Here is a 10,222-nt window from a genome sequence, read left to right on the forward strand (position 1 = left end):
GGACTATTATGGCCGATTAATAGCGCCATCTATAAATTTCAACGTCAAGGCATCACATCTGGTCTCTGCACACACGCGCAACACTCTCGCCTACATGGGGTTGGCACACTGAAATATACTATATTTGTTATTTATCAGTGGGTTGGCATCACGAATAGTTTACCACCAGAGAGAACAAGGGAACAACAGTCAACAGAGGAAAGTAAACCCAACAAACGAATCATCAAAAAGTGTCCGAAAAAAATAGTCAATTGTTGAAGAAGTGGTGAAAGCCAAAAAATATTTCACAAGAGTTTGAAGAGTCGTAGATAGAAAGTCCAAAGAAAATCTACAAAAATGGGGAAGAAGCAGCATCAAAAAGATAAAATGTACGTTGGACACGTTTTTTGGTTATAAATAGGCTCTTCAACGATTGTGATATTTTGCTTATAATATTCTGATAAGTGATCAATTTTTTCGACAATCTCTAATAAAACAACAGTAAGATGTCGAAATTTTTTTCAATTCTAAAGGGTTCCATAATTTCCAAATAAAATCAGGTATTTCAAAACTCCTGTCAAAACTCATTCACGTCCGTTTTCTGCGACAAACTCCCTAACTCCTTAGAAATTTAAGATCATGTAACTCATTAACACTGATCAAATATTGTTCAACTGGTTGCGTCGACAAATTACCAATCTTTAAAATGGTTTATCAGGAAATTTTATTAAGAACCTTACTTTTGAGGATTCTTTTGAATTATATGAATTGAGATATTTTTTCCACTTTTGGACATTCAAGGAGAATGATTTACTCCGAAATTAATGAACGTTAATTCATGAATGTTTTCATGGTAACCCATTATTGAACAAATCTTTTGATTTGTTCCATTTTTCCCATTGTAAAATGTTAAACGAAAACGACTCCAAAATACTAATTTCAGAGGTATTTACAAAATACTCGACATTAAATTTTGCAAACTGATTTCACATACTTTTGCTGCAATAATAATTATTAAGAGGAGACTACTATGAGTTGTAAAAGTCGCGGGCTTTTAAAGTGAGATTTCTCATGCTTTGAAGATTGATTATATATGTCTAAAAATGAATAATTAGTGTAAAAAAATTAATTGTTTAATGATCGTTTGCCCTGCAGATGCTTAAAATGTTAAAAATAGTCCAGGGTCTCCAATTTTTGAGCTACACTGGTTTTTTTTCAAAATTTTGAAATAAATGTGTACAATAACAATTACAAATTAGTTTTTTGAAATTCGACGCCTACACAGCTAATTTTATTTCGTTTAATATAAAAATTTGGACCATTCATGTAAAATTGGCAAAAAAATTATCCTTAAAATAACAATACAACCCATAACCCGTATTTGTTGGTTTTTATAGTATTTATATTAATATTTTAAATATTCTCAATTCTTTCAAAAACATTTGACGGGCTATTTTACATGAATAGTGCAATTTTTTATTAAAAAAAATGACTATGTTATTGCGCACATGTTTTCCAAAATTTTGAATAAAAACACCTCTGTGGCTGAAAATCTGGAGANTAAAATGTTAAAAATAGTCCAGGGTCTCCAATTTTTGAGCTACACTGGTTTTTTTTCAAAATTTTGAAATAAATGTGTACAATAACAATTACAAATTAGTTTTTTGAAATTCGACGCCTACACAGCTAATTTTATTTCGTTTAATATAAAAATTTGGACCATTCATGTAAAATTGGCAAAAAAATTATCCTTAAAATAACAATACAACCCATAACCCGTATTTGTTGGTTTTTATAGTATTTATATTAATATTTTAAATATTCTCAATTCTTTCAAAAACATTTGACGGGCTATTTTACATGAATAGTGCAATTTTTTATTAAAAAAAATGACTATGTTATTGCGCACATGTTTTCCAAAATTTTGAATAAAAACACCTCTGTGGCTGAAAATCTGGAGACCCTGGACTATTTTTAACATTTTAAGCGTTTGCGGGGTAAACGAACAATAAACAATTTTTTTGCACTAATCGATCTTCAATATATGGGAAATCTCATTCGAATAGCCCGCGACTTTTAAAACTCACAGTAGTTTTCCCTTAATTCATCTTGGAAACCGATGGCAGTTTATCTTTATCGATTCTTTGTGGCAATTTTTAATGACTGCCAAGGTCTTTCGACATTTTTTCCTAAAATTCGTCTATATTGTTGTTCAGGTACCTGACGTACACCGAGTGGACGACTTTATATGGAGGAAAAAGGACAGGAGACGATTTCAAAACCTCAGAGGACACAACGTTCCGACATCTACCCTTTAATCACTGCTGCGTGAGTTTACAGCCCTTCGAGCATCCTTACTGTGACCTTCAGGGCAATATTTTCGAATTGGAGCCACTGTTAAACTACATAAAACAGTTTAAACATAATCCAGTGACTGGAAAACCTATCGATGTCAAGAGTTTAATTAAATTAAATTTCACGAAAAATGCTGAGGGCGAATACCATTGTCCAGTTCTTTTCAAAGTATTCTCACGGCACACGCATATTGTTGCTGTTAAATCTACTGGAAATGTATTCTCGTACGAGGCTGTGGAGCAGTTGAACATAAAAACGAAAAACTGGAGAGATTTGATCAATGACGAGCCTTTCACCAGAGCTGATTTAATTACCATTCAGGACCCAACTAATGTGTCTAAATTCAATCTCTCGAGATTTCATCACATTAAAAATAATCTTAGAGTTGAAGATGCAGGTAAATATGACTCCAAGTATTCTTGTGATATTCTATTCAATAGGATAAACAGAGGCATAGTTGAGAATGATGCAGTTTGGAGAAATCATTCAGTTTCATAAAAGTCATACATACGTACGACCACAGTCGAAAAATTGCATTTTTGGACTTTTTGGGTCATAATGGGTCGATATAGCACGAAAAATCCCACGCTTTAATTTGAATGATTAAAATGCTTCCATTCGGAAACAAATAAACTCTAGTAACTAGTAAGATTTTAAAATTTCACAACAATGTGGTACGGAAATCTGGTGAGCAAGAAATACTGGAAAAGAGTCAAATTTTTATTGACTTTAGAAATTTTTTTCTGGAAAATTAGATAAAAATGGTCTAGTCTCCGAAATTTCTATTTGGACCTTCATTAGCTAAGAACCTTGGGTTCGTGAATAAGGAATATCGAGGTTCTCAAAATGAGAACATTCTTGTTTTTAATTGATGATTTTTCCTGTTCTATAATTAATTCACTCATATTCATAAATCCTTTATAAAAGAAGGCATATCACTTGCTTCCTTAATCAAGATAGAGATCAATGTTGAATTAATGTTTCGTTATACCAAGATTTCGTCCCTCTCGAATGTTCTTAGTTAAAAAACGCAGTTCTTAATCTAAGGACCCAATGGTTCCTTATTAAAACAACATTTTCAGTTGAAATAAGTAAGTTTTTTGTACAGAATATTAGGTATTTTTCTTCTGAAATCCCGTAACCAGTTTCGTAATCTCAGTACAACGCTTCCTCGAACCATGACTTCCGTTAAATTAGTGACTTCGTCTTGCAAACTAGAAACTGTTTTTCTCTGTGAATTCATTAAAAAAAATGCCTCAGGACAAAATGTCAAGAGCCCTTTTGAAGATTTGATGATCCACGACAAAACATTATGATTACGATCACAATTTAATTTCGTGGAATCGTCCTTCTGTTTCATTCAAACCGAAATTAGAATTCTCCTCTCATCTAGCACAAACTAATTGAGTGATTTTTCATTCTCAGATGCAGTTAGAGATCGTAAAAATCCAAATGCAAGATTGAAAACGGTTTCGATGGAAACTCGAGAGACGTTAGCTGAGTTGAAAAGAGATTACAAACCAGCAGAGAAAAAGGAGGAAGCAGCAGCAGTAGTTGCTGATAAATTTAATGCGGTAAGATACTTCATCGTTATTGAAAATCATCGCGGATAATATATAAGGTGTTTATAATACATATTTTCTGTGCTATATGCAATTCTAACGTGGTTAATAGGGGTCGTAACTAACAGTTACTCAAAGAAAAGCCATTGCTTATCTCTGTGACTTGACTATACTAGTAAAATGATGCAGAAAGGAAAAAAAATTTCTTCTGGGAATCATTTTATGGCGAAATATTCGTAGAGAAGATGGTTATACAGACTCCAGAAGTTGACCTTTTGTCATATTTCTAATTTCGATGTTTCTTCCTCCTGTCCTGTCAATTAGGCGCATTATTCTACGGGTGCAGTAGCTGCAGGTTTCACATCTACAGTAATGCCACGAGAAACCATGCACAAAGCAGCTGTAGTCGATGAAGACCTTGTGAGATACGAACGAGTGAAGAAAAAGGGATACGTGAGGATTATTACCAACTTCGGATCATTGAATGTCGAACTATTTGCTGATGTTGTGCCCAAAACATGTGAGAATTTCATGAAGCATTGCCAAAATGGTTACTACAATAATACGAAGTTTCACAGGTCGATAAGAAATTTTATGGTGAGTGAAGAATGGAAGAAGAGGAATAGATTTTCATCATTCAAAATCCAGACGTTATGGAATTAATTCGAGCAAACTTGCTATGACATTAATTCAGGAGATTGAGCCATTATTAAGAGTGCTGTTTTATTTTTGTTCAGATTCAAGGAGGAGACCCCACAAATACAGATAATGGAGGGCAATCAATTTGGGGAAAACCTTTTCCTGATGAATTCAAGCCGAATTTGGTCCACCAGGGCAGAGGCGTACTCTCGATGGCCAATTCTGGGCCGAACACTAATGGCTCTCAATTGTAAGTATTCAATTTTTTTTTATTATTATGCAGTTATAGATGAGAAGTGGAAATTAATGTTGAATTATACTAATTGAATTAATTTTATGCCTTTCGAATGTTCTTAGTTTAACAACGCAAAGGTTATTAACTTCGCATGTAGTCATCGACGAGAAATGAAAATTCATGTAACTTACCATTGAACCTCCTAGGGAAAATCCTCGATTTTTTGTGTGGCTAAAGAAATTTCCTACTTAAGAAATTTCCGTCACATTGCCCTTTATTTTCATTTCCATTTTTAGTCTTCGAAAAATGGACAATTGAGCTCGAAAAAAAATAGATAATGTAGATAATAAAAATAGATAAAAAAATACATTATCAATTTCGAAACTAATTCCATAACAGGCCGTGTATAAGGAAAAGTTTTCGTCGTTTCGTTTATCAAAGCTGTTGCAATGAAATTTTTTATTTTTGAGAGGGTCTCAATTTCGAATTATTTGACAAAACGAAATAATTCGCAAAATTTTAATAACATTTCAGTTGATATTCGATCTATGGCCTGAAAAACTAGAAGAGAAGAGAACAGTGAAATAAGAATTTTAAAAAAGAGAATCCATTCGGAAGCAAATTGCTAATTTATTAGCAACAATAACTATGCTCATTTATAGAAAAAATGCAATTATCCACTTTTTTCAGCTTTATTACATTTCGATCCTGTCGTCACCTGGACCGTAAACATACGATTTTTGGAAAAATTGTGGGTGGGATGGAGACCCTGAACGCAATGGAGAAGATTGAAGTGGACAATAAGGACAGGCCTATCGAAGACATCATACTTCAAACGGCTCAGGTATTTGTGGATCCATTTCAAGAGGCTGATGAGCAGTTGGCTGCCGAGAGGGCTGAGGAAACGGAAAGAGCTGAAAAAGAGGCTGAGCGATTGAAATCTGGAAGAAAAACGGACGATGATGGTGTACTGAAAACTTACAGATCTGGAGTGGCCAAGTATCTCCAACCGGGAACCAGTTTAGAGTGAGTATTATGAATTTCCTCTCCTGACGATCATTACACTGCAAGAATTGCTCTCAACTCTCCTTGGTAATTAGATAAGAGTCCTACACTGCTTGAGGGAGAAAAAAAATATGTTCCCGAACAAGTCTTGTTTTAACGAAGAACGTCGCGAATTCATAAGTGCCTAGATGGATATTATTTTATTTGAACATACGAAAGTTTCAAATATGAATAATCACTCTGCTTTCAACAACAAAATATTTAACTCAAGAGGCCGATTATTCAAGTGAGATGGTGCCTTTTCAGGATGATGTGAATAAAGTCAATCATTGAGTCAACCAAGATAATATTTTGTACTTATTGTTTAATAATTATTCTATTCTATTTGAAAAATCATTTCTCACTTCTAACATTTTTCTGGGATAAAATACGTATAGTAGTATAGAATAATGCACAGCTAGTGCTAGAGAAAAATGTTTACTTGCACAGAAAATAATTTTTTTTTGATCAACTGAGTCTATTTTTGTGACAAAAATTCTTCATCTCAGGATGCTCTTCAAATGTTTAGGAGATTTTTTTTATTCTTGGGGATTTTTAAATGGCAATTTTTTTCGTTCGATCAAGACTTCTCTTGACACATTGTTTTCCTCTCGGTATAACTGTTAAGAGTATTACTTAATAGTAACGAATATCGTGGGAATGGTAGATTCTAAGATAATATGTTATGGTAACTTTTCTGTAGGTGGAGAAATTTATGTTGAAAACTAATCAGATATGCTCCTGATTTTGTCCCAATTTTTTTCTGAAAAGATGGTGATTAGACAAAAACGTGAAAAAAAGAAAAATTGAAAAATATTGATAATTGAGGGAATTATCATTTTCTGAAAATGACTAGTTTGTCCAAAAAAATTTGTTTTTCAAATTGGCCTCAATATTTTGGCGGGGTCTCAAGCTATCAAATCGCCCTTAGGCACACTCAAAGAACATGCAAAATCGACGTTATGTATTGCATTATCTTCAGTTTGACGGGGCTTATACGAGAAGACGTTTTTTTTCACTCGTTAATTACTAAAACGCTAATTCTTAAAAAATCTGAAATTTTCACCAAAAATTGTCAATAAAATGAAAAAAATTTTGGCGCCAATTAGAATTTATCTTTCGCCCTAGTTGAGCGGTTATAATTTTTTTCAGTGGGACAAGTATTGAAAAGGAACGAAAATCGCTATTGTTGGTGAAAATTTCAGATTAAAAAAAAGCTTTTTGAGTAATTAACGATTAAAAAAAAAGTTTTCTCATACAAATCTCGTCAAACTCACGATAATATTAAGTATGACGTCTCATTTTGAAGGGTTTTTCATGTTTTTTGCGTGTGCTAAAGGGAAATTTGATATCTTGAAACCTCACAGAGAAATTGGGGCCAATTTTGAGAAAAACATTTTTTAGACAAAAACTAGCAATTTTCAAAAAATTATGACTTCCTCAATTATTTATATTTTTCAATTGTTCTTTTTTCAAAATTTGGTTAATTATGATAATTATGAATGCCCATCTGCACCTCTGTATATCTATGACATATATCTATAACTGATTTTACAATCCCCATCTTGACTATGCATATGATAATTTTTAATATTTTCACTGAAATACTGTAAATAATTACGTATTATTATGATTTTTTTGCCCTATAATTGGCCTTGTGCGGTTGGATCTGTATACAGCGGTAAATAAATAAATAAATAAATAAATTTTTGTCTAATCGCCATCTTTTCAGTAAAAAATTGAGACGAAAATCTCCAGCATCGACTTTTTGTCCTGTTGATTTGGCCTGGATCTCCTCATATGTGGTTCTAAAGGAATCGCACAGCACTGAACATTGCTCCATCTTCAAAAGATAATTTTATTTATTTATTTAGTTATTCATCCAAGCAGTGCATTCCAATATAGGCTATTATTGTAATCATCGGCAATTCTAATGAAACGTCACGTTACTGACGTATCAATAATTGATATTTTCGGGATCAGCAGTTTCTAATTCGAAGTGAATTCCATGATTCTTTCATTTTCCAGATCTTCAAAGATGGAAGGACCCTCAAGAAAGAAGAGGAAAGGTGCCCCTCAAGTGCTAGACAACTTTTCTACTTGGTGAATCAGTGTAAACTTCCATTTTTATGTGTTGCACCAATAAAATAAATTGTCTGTAAATAATAAATGAACCATCTTTGTGATACCTTGTGAAACATTTATTAGGGGAGGGTGGGGTAAAATAGACACTTTTGACTGCTTTTTAAATGTTCATGACGTATTAACTTGTTCATGAAATGGAATAATTTTAGTTTTCAATTGAAAAAGCAATGATGCCTCTTTGTGATGGGCTTAGACTGAGCTCAATTGATAAATCTGGTTCTGAGTTATAAATATTTTTTAAAATGTCAAAAGTGCCCATTTTATCCTACTCGCTTCTAAGTCATACCTCTTCCCCTCTCATCACAATTTCCCTCAACTTGTTTATCGAACCATTTTTCCTCCTCATTTTCCTAGAAATAAAAAAAAATGTAGAAAAATGAAGCATTGAAATTGTTTCGATAGTATTATCTTGCAGAAAGCAATAGTTGATTGATTAATTGGTCCGGTTTAGATGGATTTTAACTATAATCAGATAAGACTAAAAGAGAAAAATCTTTTAATTTATGTAGAGAATTCTTGGAACCGGATCCACCATGTTTGTTTTCCTCGGTCCCTCCCAGTACAACTCAGAGTCAGCAGTGCAATTTTTATTTCTCATTCTTTCGTTCCTCTTGTGCCTTTAGACCACTGAAAAGTGAATCACCGTGACATTCATTCATTGGGACGGAGGGATAGACATTTATCGAAGTAAAATGGACGATTTGGGTGAGTAAATACTCTGTTATCAATCTAAATCATTTTATAACCTCAAATTTTCCCTTCAGAATAAATTCTCAAGCATCTGTTTTATCCTCATTACTTAGGTATTATTATAGTTAATTGATCTTATAAGAAAAGAATTTGGATGATTGTTTTGGACGATCATTTTGTCGTTTTTTGGGAGAGAAAATAATTGTTGATTTTTTGTTGTTTATTCTGCTGTCAATTTCCGACAAAACCCGGGAAATTTAAAAGTCATTCGATTTTTTACGTGCTGTTGGGTTGCCATGGAAGTGTGAGTGAGTCAGGGCTAATTTTAGATTCTGATGACATTTATTATCAGAGAGTGGATAATCGGATGTTTGTACTTTCACGAATAAATGTCTACTGTTCATGGTTATCGTTTCGTGACCTTCCGAAATGGTAGGGGAGAGCGTTGAGAATAATTGCAGTTTTCAGAGGTCTATTGGAGTCTGACGTTTGCGATAACTGTTAGATAATAGTGATTATATAGGGGAGAGTGGGCAAAATGATACAGCCGAAAAACAACTATTTGACGTAATTCAAGCAAAAAAAATTTTTTTTTCAACTTTTGCTTCCGAATGGAAGCAAAAAAAACTTACAATCCAATAAGGGATTTTGACCCTTTTAACGTTGGTGTACCCTGAGACCTCTTGTTTTTTAATTCTCTTCTCCTCCACCAGTGGAGAAATAGTATTTCGGCTCGGATTATAAACTCACATTCGCCAGATAATGCTTTTATGGCCGTGTGACATAAAGTACTTTTATGGTACAAGCGAAAAAAAGGGCACTTTTTTGCACGTTTCGTGCGCAAACAACCGCTTTTTTTCACCAGTAGTATCAAATATCGTACGTTACATATGAAAAAATGAACTTCTTAACGAATGTGATTATAGATCTCGCTTTCGGTTCGGCCTGTAACCCTCATACTCGTCAATAACTTTCTTCACTTGTATCGTCATATGCTATAATCCATCCGACGAAATTTTAGATATCGAAAAAATAAATACGGAAAACGCTCTGTGCGGTGCACCGAACCTCGAAATAGTATATTCCAGCCTGGAATTTCCAGGGCGAGTGCCATGGGATTTTTTATTCGCGTGCAGTTGACGTTTAAGCCGAAGGTGAGGACTGACCAACCACGCAAGTAAAAAAAACCCATGGCCCTAGCTGTGATGTCTTGACGCTGATTTTGATGGTTGGTAGCAATGATCAGCCATCTTTGTCCGCGATATTCAAATTAATATAAAAAATTAATTAAATAACGTAAAATCTTTAAATACTGAGAAAAGTCGAGAATGAAAGGACAATGAACAGGGGACGAAAAACAACTTCGCAGGCGTGAGAAAAACCGTTGCCGGAAATAATAAATGTCAAGTACTTGAGTTTACTTCGTAAATTTACAGCTCTCCAAAATTCCTCAAAACAATACTTTTCTTGAAATTCTGAAATATAGAGAGAAAATAAACTCGACGGTTACGGTCGTAAAATTGTTAAGTCTCGGTTCTGAGATATTTAGAAAGTCTCTCTGATTCACGTGTTC

The 10,222-nt window shown here is 33.6% G+C and overlaps 1 protein-coding gene and 1 long non-coding RNA gene across 3 annotated transcripts; one reads left to right on the forward strand and one right to left on the reverse strand.

Moving 5' to 3' along the window:
• Nucleotides 1–156: 156 nt before the first annotated feature.
• On the forward strand, nucleotides 157–8,002 carry LOC107046788 (RING-type E3 ubiquitin-protein ligase PPIL2). The gene is made up of 7 exons (XM_015269498.1): nucleotides 157–368; nucleotides 2,196–2,731; nucleotides 3,760–3,908; nucleotides 4,221–4,493; nucleotides 4,634–4,785; nucleotides 5,461–5,796; nucleotides 7,843–8,002. The coding sequence occupies exons 1-7, from the start codon at nucleotides 337–339 to the stop codon at nucleotides 7,919–7,921; spliced, it is 1,557 nt and encodes a 518-aa protein (XP_015124984.1). The 5' UTR covers nucleotides 157–336; the 3' UTR covers nucleotides 7,922–8,002.
• LOC107046791 lies at nucleotides 7,659–9,798 on the reverse strand. 2 transcript variants are annotated; one of them, XR_001461608.1, is made up of 3 exons: nucleotides 9,718–9,798; nucleotides 8,246–8,309; nucleotides 7,659–7,970 (listed from the first exon to the last, which is right to left on the reverse strand). It is a non-coding gene; the product is annotated as an uncharacterized LOC107046791 (long non-coding RNA). The 2 variants fall into 2 exon arrangements; XR_001461609.1 differs by having other exon boundaries at nucleotides 9,282–9,791.
• Nucleotides 9,799–10,222: the final 424 nt, after the last annotated feature.

Source organism: Diachasma alloeum, unplaced genomic scaffold (assembly GCF_001412515.2).
Source record: "Diachasma alloeum isolate Michigan unplaced genomic scaffold, Dall2.0 Dall_scaffold_01987, whole genome shotgun sequence".
NCBI classification, from domain to species: Eukaryota; Metazoa; Arthropoda; class Insecta; order Hymenoptera; family Braconidae; genus Diachasma; species Diachasma alloeum.